Source organism: Labrus bergylta, chromosome 4 (assembly GCF_963930695.1).
Source record: "Labrus bergylta chromosome 4, fLabBer1.1, whole genome shotgun sequence".
In the NCBI taxonomy this organism is placed as follows: domain Eukaryota; kingdom Metazoa; phylum Chordata; class Actinopteri; order Labriformes; family Labridae; genus Labrus; species Labrus bergylta.
This window is the reverse complement of record NC_089198.1, coordinates 25,669,090-25,691,035: the sequence shown is the minus strand read 5'-3', so window position 1 is coordinate 25,691,035 and position 21,946 is coordinate 25,669,090. Positions and strand designations below refer to the sequence as shown.

Genomic DNA, 21,946 nt, shown 5'->3' with positions numbered 1-21,946 from the left:
AAATGTTAAAAGCAGCCCTTCAAGATTTCATCATCCCATATACATTAATTTGCAAAGTTTCACCTTGACTGGACACGTTGTGCTACCTCTAAAAACCTGTCTCATTCACATGAGGCATACACCACAGCCATACTATCCACAAGCATGGCAGTTGTCATGGTAACCTACAAGTGTCACAATCAATGGTCCACTGAGACCAGGTTTCTGTCCGCACTGCGTTTTGCCAATCATCTCCTCTGAAGCGTGACTCCTTAGCGCTGGTACCTCATTGCCTGGCTGGACACCTCGTGTTCACTTCTATTAAACCCTGAGCCCCAACTGTAGCTGGCAGCCCCTGCCTCGAATCGAGCTGTGCTGCTTAGTCATGGGTTAGGCTTGTTAGCTCAGTTATGTTTCTGATGATGTTGCAAAAGCTCACCTGGAAAAAAACGGATATTAACTAATCAGCCCACTCTCAAGGCCATGGCACACTTCTTTTTTATTTGTGGATCTATTTGTGTGCTCTTAATTGCGTCTTTCGCTGTTATTTTGTATTTCAAATACAAGTACTAAGGGCTGTGTCTACTATTACGTTTATCAATCAATCAATCTTTATTTGAGCAGCACCAATTCATAACAAATGTTATCTCAAGACAATTTACAAAACAGCAGATAAAGGACCTTACTCTTTGTCATATCATTTACAAAGATCTAACATTAATCCACCATTAGCACAGCACTAAGCAACATTTAGCAAAGTTACAGTGGCAAGGAAAAACGTCCTTATAATGTGCAGAAACCTCAAACAGAACCAGACGCATGTTGAACAGCCATCTGCTGAAACTGTGTTGGGCTTGGAAAGTAGAAAAGCGGGAGATGCAAGAAAGATAAGGATAGAGACAAACAGAGCAATGAATAAGTTATAGCTACACTCAAATGTAGTTTGTTTGGGGCAGCTAATCTTATTGGAAACTAATGAACCACTAAGTCTCTTTTTGTCTTTTGTGTTTTGACAATGTAGTAAAGAATATCCCTGTTTAATGTGCAATTACAACCCTCATGGGATAACAGTTTGCCCAACATATCTCTCTGAATCAGTGCACTCTTAGAAATTCCCCCTGTTAAAAAACGGTAAACAACTGGCAGTAGGGTTGCCAGGAAGTTACTGTAAAATTAACGGTATATTGCTGTCGCTGAAATTTACCGTTTTTTACCGTTTTTGTAAATACAACAAAAAGGTGTGATTTTAAACCTTAACAGGAAAATACTGTTGAAAGAATTAACTGTTTAATACTGTTTATTTGCAGATTTTTACTGTGAATTGTAAATACTACACCTAGCTATAGATTAATTTCCTTCTACCAAAATGGACACAATATATTTATTTTCTAAACCTAGTGATTTGATAAACGATTCCTTGCATGTCAGGTTATAAAACACCATGTTTTAAAATAATAAATAAACAGTGCCTTTAAAATTGCAACTTAAAATGTTAAGACAAATAATAAAACTTCAAACTGTCTTCTCAAACCACATCTGTCTTTATTTAAACTGTGACATAAACAAAGAAAATACACTTTAAGAACATGAAGGTTAAATAGGCAAAAAATCTAGCACAAATATTTACATTAAGACATTTAGCAAAGGCCATTTCCAATGTATAAAAAGTGCATAAAAGAGTTTTGGTAGATACATTTTAAACAGAGACGTGAAAAGAAATTCTGTTATAATTTCAAAACTGAATAAACAACCTGTCCTCTGAGGGAAATTGGGTCCCTGGACAACATTAGAACAAAAGCAGCTCCAGCTAAACAGTGAACATTATCATATGGACAATCCTTTCTGAATATTCTCCATATACAAAGAAGTAAAGTAAAAGTATGAAGTAGAACTAGTATGAATAAAATTAAGTCCTGGTAGTACATGAATTCAGGATGTATGGCAGCAGCTTTATGTGTTAAAACAGTAAAAAACAAAAAACATGCTTCAGGTTCGTTCTGACAGTCTCACTAAAGTTTCCTTTTATACATTTTCAAATACTGTATATTTTACTATTTATACTAAGGCCATATTGCCTAGTAGGCCCTAATCATCATTTATAATTCAATATTTAATCAATAGTCAGTGTCAGTTGAAGCTGAAACAAATATAAAGTGACTGTTGATGTTAGCTAACCTTACCATTACCACCAGGCAAGTAAGTCAAGTTCATTGTAGCCCAGCCACTTAGTTAACCACATTACAAGAAAATGTTTTGTTTTTTGTCCCATTTAGCAACTGCTAAGATCTGTATTTCAAGCTAATGTTAGCTGGCAAATAATTCACTCACTGCCTGTGTGTCTGCCTTCAGTGTTTCTGTGTAATTTCCAAATCTAGCTAATCTTAATCTTACAAATGACTTCAAACTTAGTAAGTGATGGTTTTTGCCTATTCTAACTAGCAAAGCAGTAAGGCACTCACCTCTTAATAGTCAGGATGGAGATGGATGACAATCTGGCAAAACCAACTCCACTGTCCTTTCAACCATGTGGTCTCAACTTCTTTTTCCCAAAATGCATTGCAAAAACTACGGTAAATTACTGTTTTGTTTCCTTCAAGCAATAATACAGTAAAATATTGTTATAAACCTTTGTAATACAGTAATGTCCTGTATTTAAACATAACAGGATCATACTGTTGAAATTTCTTTGTAAATTTACATCAATTTAAACCATTTTTCCTCGGAGAGGAGAGAAAAGTGACACTCTACTGTCACAAATGTAGATATATTTTGAATGTTTTTATTAGAACCTGAAATCCAGATGTGGCCGCATAAGAAACCTGATGTGTCTGAGTGAGGAGAAATGTAAATTGTGCTCCATTTATCTAAGTGTGTTATCATTATTTTAGTTGATATGTGCAAATGTAAGTTTGACAACCTCAGAGCAAACATAGCCTCATGCCCCCCTTGAGATGTTTGGAGCAGTTCGTAGAGGGGGCCCACACCCCAGGTTTGGACCCAGTGCTCTACATAACAGTGATGCATTTACATTTAATAAGACATCACTTTAACGTTATGTAATGGATCGGGTGTTAATTAACTTGGTACCTTTTAAGCATCACATCTCAGACAACTAAGATAATCGAAAATCCCTAAACATGATTGAATCTTATGCTTCCATATGATAAGAGTTGATACATTCTCAACTTGTAATTTCGTTTTTTTTTGCTTGTCTCCCAAAAGGCAGCATTATGCAAGGGTGTGTTTTTTTTTTAATAAACTACAACTTTAGTACAATCGACTCAATACAACTTATTCAACCTCATCACAATAATGTAGTCACTGTCAATACTGCTGTTTTGGTTGTCATGAATGCATATGATAAAAACCTAAAGTACTTTTTTTTAACTGAATTCAATTAACTTTTAAACATCAGATTAATTAAAAACTATACTGTACAACGCATGTTTATCAAGTGTAATCGGACCCAATTTAAAAACAACATCCATCTTCAGTCCAGCATAATGGAAGTAAAATGTATCAAATAAAGGTTAATTATGAAATATTATAAGATGGAATTAGAGTGAACTTTTATTATCATATATTACATTGTTGAATAACTATGATTAAATTGTGACATTATTGTTTTTTCTCTTCTTGCTCTTTGCCAAAGGACTGAATTTTTTGAATTAATTAGTACTTCAGTCAAGAGAGACAAGTAAATGAAGTATAGATAATTATTTATTATAACAGATGATGCGATAATTAGTCTTGTCAAGAAGTTTTTGGCACCAAAACTCTTGAGAAAGACATTTTAATTGAGGGGTGTGCCCTGAGCAGCAGTTAGATGAATCTTCACATGCAGTCCAGACTCTGGTGATTTTTGTGGCAGATGACTTCAGCCGAGACTGATCAAATGATAAAGCTGCAAAGACTGGGCGATGATGGGGAGTTGTTGGGGTGGCATGAACAAATTAGAGGCAGAGATAGAGAAGACAAGGGAGGATAGAGGATGGAGTCAGGACAGTGACTTTAAATAAAACCTGAAAGAAATAAAGGTGCCCAATTGACAGGTGGGCATAATGTTTGTCAAGAGGCTTACAACCCGCCTGAGCTCCAGCTCTTAGCCTCACATATGGGTAATTGTCCATTAATATTAACAGTCTATAATTCTACCTGACCTAAAACGCCTCTTCATTTTTCTATAAAGCTCCATGAGCAGAGACGTGGTAAAAGTAGGATAAATATCGGAGATGTTATTGAGAAATGAAAAGCGTTAAGAACACAAAAAGGTTTCAAGACCAATGCAGAGCTGGCTAAACGCTGAAGCTTCACCTGTGTGTGCATCGATTCTAGAGAGGAGGGGGCGGGGGGATACAGCTCTCTCCAGTGTTTTGAATTTGGACTGCAGTACCCATTTTAAACACTATGACTGCTTGACAATTTGCCATGTGAAAAGAAAAGTAGACCTTACTATTTACTCTAGTGGAGCAACAAATATGTACAACCATAGATGGATTTGGAGAGTTTGTTTGGAAAAATTCCATTTCTTAAATTTCTGAAAAGTTTTGTCCACTTTGTCAACATTCACTTAATAACAGTTCCCTGGACGTGGTTGTAGTTGATTGGTTGGATGGGATTCCATGGTGCATGTAAGTAGATGATAATCTGTTTTCTGATAGTCTTGAATCACTCTTGCCTAAATACAAAAGGAAAACACTCCACTCCGGTTTAGTTATAAAGTGTATGCCTAGAAAGCAGGTGGGTGCTCATTGTTGTCCTCTCTTACAGAAGATAGAATACATCCCAGTCAAAACAGTTTAAAGGCATCACTGTTGGCACTGTCTTGACTTGAATGCTGCATACGTTTAACTGGTGCATGACAGGTTTAACATAAACTTGTGCTACACAAGGCCAAAAGGTTAATTAGATTCTAGTTTGAATTGGAGCGATTTTACACATCAATGTTCTAATCGGATACAGTTGTGGGCGCTTAAGTGCAAAAGGGGAAGCAACTGAGACTCTGGAATTAAATTTTTTTTTTATTTCTGTTTCGGTTTGTCAGTTAATTTTTCAATGTATGTGTAGTTCTTCATAACACAGCTTTATGTTATTACACAGAAATGCAAGTATTTTAATTAGGATATGTAAAGATAAAGTCAAAATAAAATAAGACTTAGACTTAATCAATTCAAATCAGTCAAATACATTCTCTTTTAATAGTTACTCAATGTTTTAATTACTGTACACCAAAGATCTCCATGTAATCGGATTATTTGTATTGCCCTAAATCAGACAATATTGCTTGTATTTATCACAAGAGGATGATGAATAGGCTGCATGCTCTGCCAGTGGGAGTGTTTTATTGAGATATACTAACAAACATCTTGCATAGCCAACGTTTAAACTTGCCCGTGTCCTTTTGACAGAGCATGGCTGTCTGTTATCTTGAAGAGCGTCAACCAATCTCCAATGCACCATTTAGCACATTGACAGATTCATTTCTAGACAGAAATGGTATAAAAAATAGAAGAAAAAAAACACGTGGTAAACTGAAGGTCATGGTGTCTGCTTCTTTCCTATCTGTAAAAGGTTTATTCACTGACACAAATGGCAAAATGTAATCCCTGAAGGAACACAGGCTCCAGATTACATGACAAGACTTAATGCAGCATGAGTTAAAGGTTGGCTGATTGTAAAAACAGTAAAAAAAATATTGAAGTATTTTGTCACTGAATGTATATGGATAAAGCATTCATAAATTTAATGTAATTAAACAAATTCTTCTTTATTTGTAGACAGCTGAATGTGCCAGAAAGAAAACATTCTTTTGGAGATAGTATTCAACAGCTCTTTCTTGTCAGAGACCTGCAGAGCGGGCTTTTATGATGATGCTCAGATTTTGCAATGACCCATTGGGGATAAGCCTAAACATCAACAGATTGTGGAACTAAGCTTTAAGTATGCAGATGTTCATCTTTTCAATAAATTTAGTCCATCTGTATGATGCCGAGGGTCAGAGCCTCTGCCAGGTTTGCAAGGGTTCTTGACGTCACCATTTATGAAAACATAAAAACTCCTTTGATAATATTAGGTCTACAATTACTAAATTTGTTGTGAATGATGCTCTCTTGAAAAAAGCCCTATCCTGGATATCTATTGCTCATTGGAGATTGACAATGAATCTGTGACTGACAGGTGCCACAGCAAGTTGAGCATCTTTCAAATGGGGTCTGACTGCCTGTTGATGGTGGGACACCTGTTTCGCCTCTTGTGCAAGGTGCAGTGCACGGTTGTGGAATGGTGGGCCAAATTATTTACATCCCTGATCTGCCATGGGAGGTAGTAACAGAGCTAACAGGCGTAATGGTTGGATGTGAGCATCCCTGAGTGTGTGAATGTGAAGTTCCCACTGTGTGCTCACACGCCATGCCTCTCACACTGCTGCAAGGCCGTAATGCAATGTGAATTCACAAACCTGGACACCAATATTATGCTGTTTTCTGATGCTATCTCTCTGGCTATAGCCTTTGCACGGTTTTAATATTTGTATATTTGTTTCACTTCTTTTTTTTATTAGGCATGTCCAGAATTGCTCCAAACTGGCAAATAACACTCATAAGTATGTTTCATTGGTGTGTAACCATCTGCTTGTAAAAATTGTTCTATTTTTTTATTATGAAGCCCTTCCTCTTATATAGAGACTGCCATGTTGCTATCTGCAACTTCACTGCTAGCTGCCACTAAATCCTACTAACTGCTAATTAAAGAAAAATGTGGATATAAAAAAAGGCAAATTACAAGGATTTACTATGTAGAGTACAAAAGGAATTAAACAGTAGAATGGAATTACAAAGCATGGACAGTGCAATGCACCATATAAATAAAAGCACTACGTTTAACCTAAACCTTATTGTGGTTAGTTGGGGCCACGTGCAGGTTTTAAACATGCTGATTCTGAGACTGTATTGTTTTGGCTGCTCTTTTTCAGGGTGCAACATCTTCCGTCTGCAACAGCTGAACCAATGGCGGTTGCAGACTGAACCAAAATCCCATCAGTATTTTAAATTTGGATCTGCTTTTGTGGACACCATCTGCCTGGATAAGATGTTTCCATTCCTTGAAAGATTGAAACTATAAATAAAGTTGATCCCTGTTTCTGCACCATGTGTTGTGTCCTAAGAGTGATGACCTGGTGAACCCTCCGCTGTCTGTTGGCTGTGTTCCACTAAAAAAAAGACTTGGCTTCCAGTTAATCACAACAATGAGACACTTGAGGGAAATCCTGTTTTAGCCCCTCTGCAAACATAATTGGCCAACACTTGTAGAATTATGCTAATCATTCTACTTTCTATGTTTCTACTGTCTTACCACTTATGTTTCTCATCTTATTGCCACCTTTCTCCTCATTCAGTTTTGCTAGAAGTTCGGAGATGTTTTCCAGTTTTAATGTTGGGGTTGATCATAGTCCGTTTTTATGTCTTCCTTTGGCTGTTTGCCAGATGTCCTGGGCCAAAGTTGGTTGAGGTGAATCCGTTTATTTAGCCCTGAGTGGTAGTACAGTCCTGCTCTTATCTTCCAGTTAAGCACCCAGATTATCCATGTAGGTATTAGGCCCATTCAGAGCACATGACTTCACTGCTTTTACAGCAGGTGTCTTACCAGATTGTAATAAGAGCTCACAGGACTTTTAAAAAAAAGTTTCAATTCACAGGTGTCATGTATGAAAAATGGTCTTTAATAATCATCCATTCAGATGCGGAGAGGCGCAGTACAGTCCAGTCAAGATCATGTCAGTTTTTACCGACTGCCTAGAATCAATATTGTAGCTAGAGTGTTTAAAGTCGAAAATTGCTACCCAAAGATGACATATGATTCCTCAAAAGGTTTAGTTTTGAAAGGAAAACCTGAGCCTAAAATGTTTTGAATTGAGACTGAAGTGTGAGATAGTAAAGACAAATTGGGGAACGATAAAAAGTCTCTCAGATATAGGTCCAGTAAAACCCAAAGAATTTACTCTCTTTGTCTTCATTGTTGTGAAGGAAAACATATAGTCATGTCAGTTAGAACAAAGTTTTTTCTTCACCTTCCTTTATGAAATGTACACATGGTGTCAAGTGTTTCGTGGGCTGGGATTTCAGCAGGGCATCAGTCTCTAAAGTGACAGCTACGATTATAGTACTTTTGCAATCACTTAAATCACACATCAAGGCAAATCTTGAGTTTTTTTTTTTTTTTTTAAGATTTATTTTTAGGCTTTTTTGTGCCTTTATTTGAGAGATAGGACAGTGGTTAGAGTCGGAAATCAGGGAGAAGGGAGTGGGGAATGACATGCAGGAAAGGAGCCACAGGTTGGATTTGAACCTGGGCCGCCCGCTTGGAAGACTACAGCTTCCATACATGGAGCGCGCACACTAACCACTGCGTCACCAGCGCCCCGGCAAATCTTGAGTTTAACGGAATGGTTAATGACCTTTCTGATAGAGTATAGGCACAGCATGTGAAGAAATAAACAACAGCCAGAGGCAGGATGAAGACATTCTCTCTAAATCAGGATATATGTTTGTGTGTTTTCCTTGTATCAGTCTGAACACAAGCATGTTTTTAAACCAAACTTCCTGGCAACACTTTAATCTCTGCCATTTTTATTTCCTTTGTCCAGTGGCGAATGAAGATGCGGAGAGCTCCAACAGACCACAAGCCAGTTTTGCACGTGAGTCTTAACGTTCATTCGTTATCAGTCATGCTTCATTATTTATCAATTCATCTATTTCAAACCATTTCACCTTTCAGAGGACCCTATTAAGGGGTCATTTTATCCTGAGTTAATGAGATATCAGCTGCTGAGACTAATGATCACTTCAGTCAGATCGAGAGGAATGCAGTTTCTAGAAATATTTTATATACTATGCATAAACCTATAAAGCTTACTGACAAAGATTTCAGCACAACTTCTTTCTGAACACCAAGAGGGAGAAAGTGAAAGAAAGTATTGCTAAATGATCCATGAGTAATGTTTTTTTTTTCAATATTAAGTGCTGCTCTCTCTATGACCTTAAACACACATTTACTTAAAACAAAGGTTGAGTTTATAAAAATGTGAGGATCTAGAAATGGTTGATGAGTCGATTAGCTACATTCCGTAAACAACTTATTCTTGCTTACTTGTGTTAAGTGTACTTCTTTTAAGGGTTATGCAGGCATTGACAAAATATAGCCACATGGTGGCGGCATTGTACAGGCACTCATTCTTCTCACCATGTACTTCTTGTGGAGATTTACAGCTTTGTTTTTTTGATTGGATAATGTTTACAGTCTAACACCAGGTACACAAAAAAAGCTTGGTTAATTGTATTAAACAAAATGATCCAAAAATGGTTCTTGTGTTTTGTTGTTTTCTCTCTGTAGGCTCAAAGTCCCAGAGTGCTTTGTGGAACGCCATCACGGCGGGGATGGGGATCAAAGGTAAAGAGCAGAAGGCCCCCCTGAATGACCCTCGAAGTCCTGAAGAGATTCTAGCCGATGACCTTCCTGCAGCAGACGAACCAGATGCCACAGAGAAAACAGCCATCAGGTTTGCTGCTTACCGTTTCAGTTTCTTATTAGCTAATTATAATGAAGTAAGGAGTATGTGCGCTGCAGCTGGACATTGACAGCCGTGTCCAGCTAATTATTGTTGCACAGGACTAATTTGCATTCCATCGATACACCTTAAAGGAAGGAAACAAGTCGACACATACAATCAGGCATCCTTCTGTTTGTGTGTTCATTTTCTATTTTGAACTGGGATAAATGTTAAATGATGATTAAGTTAAAAATACTTAAAGTACACCCTCCTCTATGGAAAGGATAATCTACAGTGTGACATTTAATGTTCTTGTAACACAAGCTCGACACACACACACACACACACACACACACACACACACACACAGTGCTAATTGCTATGTATGGCTGCTGACCTCAAGGGACAGAGGCATGATTGATTCCACCTTGATAACAAGGACTTCAATCCACCATTAACATAATTTGTTGTCACTTTTAGAATATTGAACGTCTTTTAACGCCTGATTCCAATTAACCTTGGTGGCTCTGGAGACCGGTTCAAATGCCGCAGGTGTGATGAGTGAGCTTTCGTCACAGGATACTTAAAATGCACCGAGTACACGATAACAAGGTTTTAATTGTATGCAGAATAGCCAGGGAGCTACATGTGAAGTAAGCACCAACACATATCCACATTTATCTGGCATTTGCTTGAAACCCCATTTTTCTTCTTTCTCTACTTTCCAAAAGTCCCTCTGACAATACATTCTTTTTCTCTGGTGCTTCTCCATGCTCTGTCAGATTACTGTGCTGCTGTTTCTTGGCTATGGCTCCCCCCCTAGAACACAGGTCCTTTTTTCCAGAGTATGGGTGGTGACAGGAAGAAAGCGATTTTCCGCTTGACTGGACATAACCTGCTCCTTCATTTAACAGCCACAGTCTAGATTTGAAAGAAAAAACATAGTCCGTGCGGGAGAGCTTTGAGCACTCATATCTTCCATAAAGGAAAGAGTCTGTTTGTCTGTGGTGACAGTGACTTATTTCAGCGTCATATATCAGGACATAACGTTAGCTTTAATCAGGTTGGTGGACAAATGCCAAGAAAAAGCCAGATGCTGCTAAATCTTTGGCTGAGGCAGAACCATTTGCATAACTGTGTACTGGCCAGCAAAAGGCACTTACAGTTCACGTGAACCCCTCCCCCTCTCACTGTTATCCCTGCCTTATTGCCACAATGTGGGGTAAGACATACTCAGCCCTCCCACCAACTCAAGGAAGCTTGTGTCAAGAGTACAATTAAATGAGAACCACTAGTTTTGGGGAATTTGTTTGGTCTAAAATACTAAAATTAGAACCGAATCAGCTGTAGACTGCATATCTGAATGGACATCAGTCATCTGGAAAGCTGCGTATCATAGTACATGATGAGTACGTCTTTCTTGCTTTGTTGCATCCATTCCATGATTCACATTTTTCAGTTGACATCTATATTCTTTTTTTGTTGTCGTTGTCTGGGAAGTCCCACCAAGGTCAGGGGAAGTCTTCGGCCCCTGCAACTGTGTTTAATAGAGGGCAAATCCACAGGGAGTTGTGGGGATCTATGGCTGAATGACAAATGGTTAGATTATGGTACAAGGTGATTAAACGGCTGCAGAACTAGCAGTAATCCATAAAATGATGTAACCACTGTGTCACCTCCGAGGCCAGAGCTGGCTGTTATTCTCCGGGCAATGATAATTAGATTTTATTGGAGAATGGAGAGGGGTCATGTGATCTGTTGCAGGCAGGATGGGAGTGAGTGAGTTAAAGGACTGCAGCTATTGGCTGTCATAAAGTGGGGTTGAATGAAGGTAAAAGTCTGCTGAACATAGTGAAATTTCAAAGGTTTTGTTTAAACCCCACACTCCATTTCACTTTAAGTACCGATAACAGATAAGATTACAATGCTCCTTTATTATCTTTGTAGCTATTTGTATGTATTTTATTTATTTACAGATAAACTCAATAGCTGCTCAACACTTGAGATACAGAGCAGATGCTGAAAAACAGCTTCAGCTAGAGCACAATCATGTGCATACTCAGAGGGATAGAAAACAATATGCAGCCATTAGTGTATCAACACACGCTGACTCATCTGTGAGGCTGGTGTCATGCTGGTGTTTCTGCTCATTAGAGGTGCCTTCTGCATTTTAAAGCACTTGCTGGCTATTGAATGGACTGTATGGGGTTTTCAAACAAAGGTCAAACTGGCTATTTTTTTTTTTGAATGAGACATGTATGGCAGAGTCTTTTGTCTTGATTTGTCTAAAGGTACACATTCTACCAGATACTTTTTGCTTCTGTAATTTCCCTTTTTTGTTTTTTTGCAGTGTGCCATTTCCAGTCGGTTGTGACATGTGCTATCGTAAATGTACCACTTACTTTGTTGCACAAAGAAATTGTGACTTTTATTTCATATCTCATCATTTATCGCCCCATAGCATCAATCCACAAATTGCAAACTGTATTTCTTAGGATTACTAACAGTTACCAGCATCATCCTTTATTATTCAGTAGCTTTAGTAGTACCAGCGCAGCTTCTCTGATTCCACTAATTTTATTGATTGATTGATTTTCTTTTTTCCATCTCAAATGCAAAACTGCAGAGAAAGCTAAACTTTTAAAAAGATGAAGCACAAAAAACAATGAGGATTTTTACATGATGGTACTGAGCCAAACAGAGAGCTGTGAGCCTTTGTTTAGTCTGTTTGTTCAGAAAGTGGTTATCAGCATGACACATCTTTTCCTGCTCAATGAGCCTCTGTTAAGCTCACCTTGCTGCTTGGTGTTTAAGTAAATCTGCTATGATTACCTGATGGGCTGCAGGTGAGTCCCAGTGCCATGTGCCCAGGGGCTACAGCACCATACTGGAAGATGGCATACTGTTGGCTGCTGCGTTCGGCTCAGTGTTAGCTGCTGGGCCAGGGTCAGGTTTGCCATCCGAAGCTCCTGAGGCACAGGCACACCGGGTTTGTTTGCCGCACGCTACATGTTTGCACAAAAGGTGGGAGTACGCCTCATTTCCTTAGCGTCATGAATATTTGTACACCTTTTCAACTGTACAGTTGCAGATGCGTGTTAACATCTCCATGTCACATAAATAGATAATACTTAACAGTTTACTTGCAATCTTTGTTAATTTATGTCATCTCCTTCCCGCATATCGTTCTACACTCTCTCTCCCTGGTTTCCGACTCTATCCACTGTCCTGTCTCTCCATTAAAGGCACAGAAGCCCAAAAATAAATCTTTAAAAAAAATGTTTTTTATGTCATCTGTTAGTTTACATGTGTTTTTGTTTTCCCCCTTCTGAAGTCAAACATTATCTAGGTTGAAGCTCAAACTATGAAGACATGTGTTTTTATTTATCCCACTTCATGAACACATTTTAGTAAATCGAGTGGCAAGTTTATTTTTGCACATCTGGTGAGTTTCAGAACTAATATAGTTTGGCACTGTGAAATTACAGAGTTTGCAGGACATCTTCACGGCTGGTCTAGAGTTTGCATCAGGGTCCGGACATTCTCACTCCACGCTGTTTTTATTTTAGTGTGAGTGGACTGTTTATACAGTACATGAGACCCTTTAACTGGTAAGAACACTCTCTATCACCTCCCCCCAGCCTGAGTTTGGGGATTTGCCTCCTGTTCTGGATTGGGCTGTTTCCCCTGGTTTCACAACGTACACTAGTAGCAATGCTTTCCCCATCCATTGTTTTTTGCAACTTCAGAGTTGTACATGTACTATGAAATAGAATAGAAGCAAACCAAAAATCTGTGTAACAAACCAACAATCATCACAGTCACATCGAACAGGTTTGCTCACATACAGCTGAAACATAGACACTCTTCTATGGTCAGCTCTGTGATTTATCTGCCGCTTAATTGGAAGCTGTGTGCTGCTCTGAACTTTGCAGCTGATTAAGGCGACTGTCTCCTCCGTGGTAGCCCACAGTTTTAGAGGCTGACCCCTCCTTTGGCTGGAGCAGCAGGTTGACAGACCCCCATCGACATCCTCTGTGCAGCAATGAGCTCCATCACCAGGCTTACCAGCCGGTTAATGAGCCTCTGCTGGCCTGAGTGTCTGTAAGCACATGGGCAAAGGGAAAGCTATTCATCAAAGTGAGTGAGGCGAAACCTCACAGTTGTCATGTTAAAGAGCTGTATAACTGCTGTCACATGGCGCCACATATTTCTGAAATAGTCTTTACAATTTACTGTACAAGAACTAACAGGGCAGCTGTTGTACAGTGGTAGAGTCGGGTCGTCTGTCAACCGGAAGGACTGCGGTTTGATTCCAGCTCCTGTTGTCAAAGTGTCCTTGAGCAAGACACTGAACCCTGAGCTGCTCCAGAGTGGCATAGCCAGTGGCATTGTGCATGTATTTGCATGAATGGGTATTAGTTAAAACTGATGAGCACTTTACATAGCATCCTCTGCCACCAATGGAGTGCTATTGAGTGGTAAGAAGACTAGAAAAACACTATGTAAGTACACCCTATTAACCATTTACATGAAACAGAAGCTGGAACTTTGGCAACTTTCTCATGTGTTTTTCAGAGTTTGAACTCTCTGCAAAAAGCCAAAGTGGCTAGTATCTGTAGCTTACTGTATATACTTAACTTTTTTGCTCGTAAGAAAGCTGTAACCTTCAGTATGATCAGTACGATTAAATTGTCTACATGCATCTTACAATCTTTCACATAAAATAATACGATTTTTGGTTATTATTTAAAAGAAAGAAATCAGTTTAATTGGGTTATTTTTTATTATTATCTTTTTAATGCTTTGTCACTCGACATCCTCTGTAATAAGATCACTCCCTTTTCTTTGATCTCATTCACAAAAAGGCTGAAAATACATAAAGGGTACATCTTTGAATCTGACCGCATCCTTACCTCGTAACCTCTAACCTTGCTTGTGACAGTGTATTCACTTTACCCTGTGAATTGGTAACCAGTCACCCATGATGTAAACCCTTATTGAGGGCCTTGCACACATCTTATTGTCAGATAATGTAAATGTAGTTATAGTATCGGAGCATTTACCAGCTGGAGGCAGCAGAGTAAGAGTGTGAGTTACAGGATGTGTGAGTGTGGTGAGTTCAGAGCCTTGACCCCGAAGTGAACTGTCTCACAGAAAATCAACCATCTGTAGTGGAATATTTTATGGTGGCCATAACTCGCTGGTGACAGAGACATAAGTTAGAATGACATTGGAACATGTTCCCACAAACACTGGCTTTTTTATTTGTTTTGATGAAAAAACTTGCAAATTAAAATCTAGATTTAAAATGTTTGACCACATTGGGAGATATATGAAAAATACTTAACGAGTAAAGGCACATTTATTTGAGTTACATTTTTAATTTTCAATTCAATAAACTTTGTTTTTATCGATTGAAGGTTTATAATATGCAGCAGTTAGCACATACGACCAACACAACAGATGATGAGAAAGAAACATACTGTTATTAACAACCCTAAAAATTAAAGAGTTTTTATGGTATCTATAAATCCATTGATAAACATCTCAAAAGATAGACAATGACTAAAATAACAAATTTTCCTAAAAGGGATCTTGTGTTCCCATCCCAATAAAATGCAACACCCAGATCCAGAGCTATTTACACCTTTAAGCGGCTTTTAGCTCTTTGTTCTGTTTATCCTGTCTGCATTTAGACTACACGGCTGCCTCCATATGGCTCAGAGCACCTACTAAAATCTACCCTTGTAGATTGGTGGATGGTCAAAGCTAACAATGGTATGCAGTTAGCCAAAGTGACAGAGTTTGTGAATTAAACCAGTGCTTAAAGTAGAGTACAAATTGCAGTTCAGTAATCTGGTGGCAAGAAACACAACTCGAATGACATTGTTCAGTATATTGCTTTGTGCTTGTACTATACAGGGAGTAATATGTAGTGGACTATATAGTGCACTCATTTGACTCAGTAAAAAAACATTTCGGGCCCTACTTTGCTCACTCACCGGCTGCCAAACAGTGACGTCTTTTCTGTCACAGAACTAAGGTTAACGCAGGCTGAGGATCAGAAATAACAGTAAATAACAGCATGAATGTCAGTAATAACTTCACAAAACATTTGAAAATAATAAATAAACATAAAATATTAATTTCATAATGAATGCTGTACCATATCTTGCACCCAAACCCCTTTGTCCATGCTTAAAGACGATAGTCTTGTGTCTGTCATCATCATTAGGACAAACTTACTGTACTCTGTTCTGTTGTAAATCCTTTACTCTTTATTAAAACAGTTTCTTTGTTTCAGTAAAAACGCCCCAAATATGAAATGTTTGAGTTTCTGTGTTCGTGCTGGTTGCTCCTCTCATCTGTCTGAGAGCAGTCGAGTATAAGTGCCACTTTCTGCTAGCAAAAATCCTTGAACCGCAATGCATGATGATATTGCTCGGCTAGTGACCCTCTGTTGTACACGACTTTTCATAATGCATTGTGGGATACAATGAGTGGACTTTATAGGTCACTCAGAACTCGGTTGTCACTACAAAATGGCATATTCATTATATAGTTCACTAGTCCCTGTGCTTAGGCTCACTATACTGTTTAGTGAATAGTGAGTGATTTGGGACACAGCCAGAGAATAAGTACACTGGGGGGAAATCAGCAGGTGTGAGAAACAAGACACAGGTGAAACTGAATTGTAGAATTTAGGATTGTAGAAGGCCTTTTCTCAGGACGACTGCTTCCAGGCTGTTTGAATAATGGTGCCCGATTGCTTCCCTCCTCACATGATCCTCACTTCGGCTTTGGTATGCACCATCTTTGACCTACAGGACAGTCTCTTGGGGATGAAGTAATGGGACGTTTCTTCTCTGGTGTATTTTTCCACCTCCATCACTGTGAAAATAAATAAAGCTATATAGCCGAGTGCCCTCAATTTCTCCCACCCATCACTCCATCTCGACCCAATCTGTTACAAAAAGTGAACTGAAGTATAGATGGGAAATCATATTTTGTGATAGATGATCTTACTCAAAATGTGGTCATTACCGCTCAGGCGACTGCTATTTTGATGCATAGATATCCTTATCGACTTGCCTGGAAAAATTTAAATGAGATTTGAATTTTTCATGTACCTCCAAATGGCCGGGGCTGTTAATGTCTTGATTTGGATGTGTGAGCTTTGAGGGAGCCTGCGCACAGTGACAAGAATACCTTAGCAGGGCGTAATTTCCAGCAAGTCCCTCCGTCATACTCATACAAATTATTAATTCCCTGAAGAATTGATTCATTAGATCCTTTTTGTAAGCAGTTGTTGAAAAAATAATTAATCAGGGACATATTCTAAATTATTTTGCCTCTTGTATTGGTGCATCTGTCTTGAAATAGGATTAAATGTTGGCTTTGTGTGTTAACTCTAGTTGGGCTTGTATAGCTTTTATTCACATTCTGCTATATTTTCCTCTCTCTTTCCCTTTTAACCTAGCTTCATCAAATGATACATTTTGCACTCTTTTACAGGATGTTTATGACTCAAAATGTGTAATTTCAGACTGATAATTACTCCTTATTTTGCAGTCAGAGTCTTTTATGACAACATGTAATTAAGAAAAAGCAAAAGACTTCAGTGTATCTAACACTTCATCACATACTCAACATTCTTGTTTGTTTCCCTCTCACCAATCAGTAGTTCAAATAGGCCAGAATATCACAGTTGGGCTTTTTTTCCTCAAGGCGTTTCATTCATCAGCCGGCAATGTAATGCAGGTTTTCTTTAAGAATCCTTGGGTGCAAATGCTCTGGTTCCACATCTCTCTCAAGGCCTCTTCCTCTTACCCTGCTATTTTATGCATCAGAAAATAGATTTTGAGTCAAAAAGCAGTATCGTCATTTGTTCAACTCTTTACTTAGTATAAAGCCTATTGTTCTATGAAAAATAAAATAAAAACATGTTAAGAGGTTAGGTAATGAAAAGTCACTGAGTGATTCAAATCATTACAGATGCATATCTTACTTTTTTGTGAGTGTTTTATATACCTAACCCTAAAGATGGCTTATTATTGGAAATTGCTATCCTAAGTTGTACAAAGTGCGACTAGCCTAAAAAGCAAATGTCTGTAAAGCTGCATAAAGCAGCTGCATACATGTAAGAATAAAAGCCGCTGATCATAATTAGGAGATTTGCGAGAATTGTTCGGACTTGGGGTGTCAGAAAAAAAAAGGAAGTTAGAAAAGTTGGCTGATGATTTTGCAAAGTTTCTAAAAATGTGTCATGAGCAGCATTGTACACATTGTACGCTCTAATTCAGTCAAATGTCATCTGTTAACTTCTAAGTACTTCTTCATTCAACTGAGTTGACCTTCCTAGTCCTTGCAGTTTTTGACACAACCTTTCTCACCAGCCTCAACCTTGTTCAGTATCACACTTACACACACAAATGACCTGGTACATCGCGTCCCCGGGGTGTAAACCTGCGAACAGCAAGCAGTGCAATGTGAAGTTACTGTTGTGGTTTCCCCTCAACTTGACCTGTCAACTCTGCCCATGGCATGAGGTCTCCTGGGGCCTGGCATACCTCCACAAAGAGGGAGAAAAAACACTGCTATGAAGAGTGGATTTAGGATGGCAGTCAGAAAGTGAAAGAAAGTGAAAGCCAAAGGGACAGAGGGAGACAGCATGCGCCTTTGAAGAGAACATCGGCAGGCGTCATGGCACTTAAGCAGACCCCTTCTCCTCTCTCTGTGCGGAGGACCCATCTCCACAGATGAAAGCAGGAGCTTCTTTGAGGTGGCGCCCTAGCATTATCCCTGCATCCTGCATCAAGTAATTGAAAGACCTAAGAGTGTGGTAGGGGGCTCGAATAAGGGAGTGTAGGCTGAGTCATCCGAACATCCTTTCTGTTGGACTTGCAGAAATAAAAGGAAAGAGAAAAGTGCCAGGGAATTGAAAATTGTATAATCACTATCATCTGTCATGCCTGTAAAAATGTTGCAATATGAAATGGTTCCTTAAGTTAATAAGTCAATCAAATTATTTCTGTACGACACTATTTGCAATATTTATTCCTCATGACAAGACAACACAAAAACAAAATTCCAACAACAACATTTAAACAATAATGATGCAAAGGTCGATTTAAACTTGTCCTTGCAGCAGAGGCGCATTTTATTGGCTGGTCTCAGTGCAGCAAAGAAAATGTTAGCAATGAGATGGCAACCGCCACATTCCTTGACCTGACGACATTGGGCCAACTCTCTTCTTGAAATTGTTCAGATAGAATGGTCTGTGGCCCAAATACATGGAGCCATCCTTAAGACCCTTAAAGCATGATGCAGCCTACAATATAGTTAAGGACAGTGTGCGGCGTGCTTGACCTGAAATGTGTTTTTATTTTCTATGTTTTCCTTGAGAGATCTGGGGTAGGGATGTATGTGGGGTCGCCACGCGGTGGATGGGGGTGGGGGGAAGGTTTGGAAATTTGATTGATCCTGATGTTTGCACATATGCACTTTTATACATGTATGTGCTCTAGATGGGTGGGGGGAGGTAAAGGGGAAAACAGTTGTAATTGATATAATTTCTTTGTACATTTCTAAATAAAAAATTGATCACAAAAAAAAATAATGATGCAAAGGTCCAGCCTAAATAGAAAAGCAGAAACCAAGAGCTCAGCACCTCTTGTTTTCAGTACGCAATAACTGATGCAGGCTTCATAATGGATGGAATGTGACATGTAATATATGCAGGGGCCCGTGCATCACGATGGCTTATATAGCTGTGGGTATGATAAAACCATCTTTAATTACAAATCGGCCTGGTAACATCGGGACCAAACATCAGAGAGAGGACATTTCAAAGAGAACATCGTTGTTTTTTTGGATGTTGACGGTGTTGTGTGAATGTAAGAAGGAACAAGAGAGATTAGTGTTTCACATCTTGCATTAAAGGGGGTTGAATGTGGGACGGTCCAGAATGTGCTCAATGGATCAGAGTAATCTTGGTCAAATCAGTGTCAATGCGCTGTCTGCGCTCTCTTTAATCCTCTCTGTCATGACATTTAATATGTTGCACAACAAAAATAGGATCTACATTTTCTGATGAATATGCTACACTAAGACTATGTCTAAGTCTGTATTTGCTTGATGACATTTACCTTTATATCCATGATGAAATAGGCACATGCATGTCTGTGAATTAGAAGGCACAAATTAAAAGCAAAAGTTATCATTTTTGCAGCATGTCACAGGGAAAGGTCCTTTTTAAAATCTGTTTTTATTAAGATATTTTCTTTAAGTACTTCAGGGAATTCACACCGTCGTCATCTCTTCTACTAAAGGTCTCTCCCTCCTGCTCCTCTCGAATTCTTCTTGTTCACCTCCTCTGGATTCCCACTGGACGAACAGAACATGGTTTCTCATTATCAGCCAGACTCCTCCCTCTCTTTGACTGGTGGTGTTTCTCCTCCCTCCCTCTTGTGTTGAAGAGCTCGGCAGTAAGCGTTAATCCCGGATTGGGCTGCCCTGCCGTCTGCATCCCGTTGTTGCTGGGAGAGCATGGCACGGCTCCAGGACCCCTGTGCTCACACAGGAGAGAACTGAGCGCATGAGAGAGAGGGAGAGAGAGAGCGAGAGAAAGGAGAGAGAGAGAGACAAGAGAGGGTAAACAGGGAAGAGGTACAGTTGGGATGTTTCACGACTGCCACAGCTGCTTGAGCGCTGCACTGCACTAAGTGTTATTGAGTTTCATTCACACACACACTCGCTCATATAAACAAGGCAGAAAGGAGAGGAAATGAAGGGAAGCATAACGGACGGCTGGTGCGTCGAGCTGTGGGTGCAAAAGTGAATGAGGAAAGAGGAAACCTCGGTCACGTCCTGGGATCCACCACATCGCGACATCCATCTGCGCGGTGTTGTGTCTTCCTCACTCCTCTTACTTAAAAAGGATTAAACTTTTCTCTTTGATCTCTGCTTGGCACATTTGGAACTGTTGACATGGAGTCTCCCACCAAAGAGATCGAGGAGTTTGAAAGCACGTCCCTCAAGTACCTTCAGCCGGAACAGATAGAAAAGATCTGGCTCAGGCTCCGTGGACTGTGAGTATATATCCACTTTTACTGTTTTCAACAAGTGTGTCAAGCAATACTCTGTGTGTGTGTGTGTGTGTGTGTGTGTGTGTGTGTGTGTCTGTTTACCTCTGTGTGAGCTAGAACTCTGTTCAAATGAAGCTTTAAGATTTAGAAATATCATCTAACTGAAAGATTAATTCTAATTTAAAAAAAGACATAACAGCAGGACTCAGGAAAGACTGGCATGGTCCAGCTCACACTGTGTGTGTGTGTGTGTGTGTGTGTGTGTGTGTGTGTGTGTGTGTGTGTGTGTGTGTGTGTGTGTGTGTGTGTGTGTGTGTGTGTGTGTGTGTGTGTGTGTGTGTGTGTGTGTGTGTGTGTGTGTGTGTGTGTGTGTGTGTGTTACAGATTGTAAGAGAAAGAAAAACTAAGACAGACTGAATCCTGACTGAAAATTTAAAGTAGAAGAAAAGACAAACAAATATTGAGATGGCTGAAACACAACAACTCTTAGCAACTTTGAACTCTTTGAATGGTTTATAAAAGAGGAAGAAAAAGAAAGAACAAAATAGATGAGGTGTTAATGCAGGGAGAGTTTCTAACATTTTCAGTCTTATGGCAGGTTTTTTTTTCGGGTCAGTTTAAGTTACCTTGTTTTCACTCCTGTGTACCAGATCGATTAAAGAGACAAGAGCATTCTGATGATTTTATTGAATGTGTGCACTGACATTCATCAGCACTTGTTGCATGCAGAATAAAGACTCAACAGGGGCAAATTAATGTGCACATTTCATCAGGTTCTTAAAATACAAATTGAAAAAGCGCAAGGACATATCATAGTCCAGTGCCTATACTGCCTTATTTTCCACTATTTCAAAGTTTTACAGACAAAGATAAAGGTATTCCCCTCACATATTTGGCCTTTGCCTCTTGTACACCCATAATCTCTCTTCAAATAATACAAAAGCCTTCTTGAGCTTCCCCCTTCTGACTTCTCCCACTTCCTTAAGGTAGAGCCTTTTTTTAAACACCGGAGTACTATAAAATTACATTTTCTCATCCTTCAACCGATCAACACCTCTGTGACCTTTTGCCCTGATGAGAGAGGCCCCCATACTGTGTATGATCTTTTGTCTATTTTTTCCAATTATGATTTATGGAGTGGGGGTGGAGGCACACAGAGGTGTTGCTTGGAGGGGTGTGTTAAGCAGAAAAAATACTCTAATGTTACTGCTGCAAGTCTGAATGAAATGCAGTTGCCTCCTGCGCCACAGACTTCAACTTGGTGAATGAATCATGCAAGAGGGAGCTGTTCTTCTATCAGCCTCTCATCAACAATCACTCCCATTACATTTAA

The 21,946-nt window shown here is 39.2% G+C and overlaps 1 protein-coding gene across 3 annotated transcripts in view; it reads left to right on the top strand.

The window, feature by feature from the left end:
- Window positions 1-21,946, top strand: part of pde1cb (phosphodiesterase 1C, calmodulin-dependent b) — a 92,116-nt gene that overhangs the window by 3,048 nt on the left and 67,122 nt on the right. For 2 of the 3 annotated variants that reach the window (XM_065954224.1, XM_065954223.1), the window contains exons 2-3: window positions 8,621-8,671; window positions 9,367-9,532. In XM_065954224.1, coding sequence (XP_065810296.1) covers window positions 8,621-8,671; window positions 9,367-9,532 — 217 coding nt within the window. Of the gene's footprint in view, window positions 1-8,620; window positions 8,672-9,366; window positions 9,533-19,122; window positions 20,617-21,946 lie in introns of those variants that run through there. The other variant, XM_020635247.3, reaches the window with a different exon arrangement.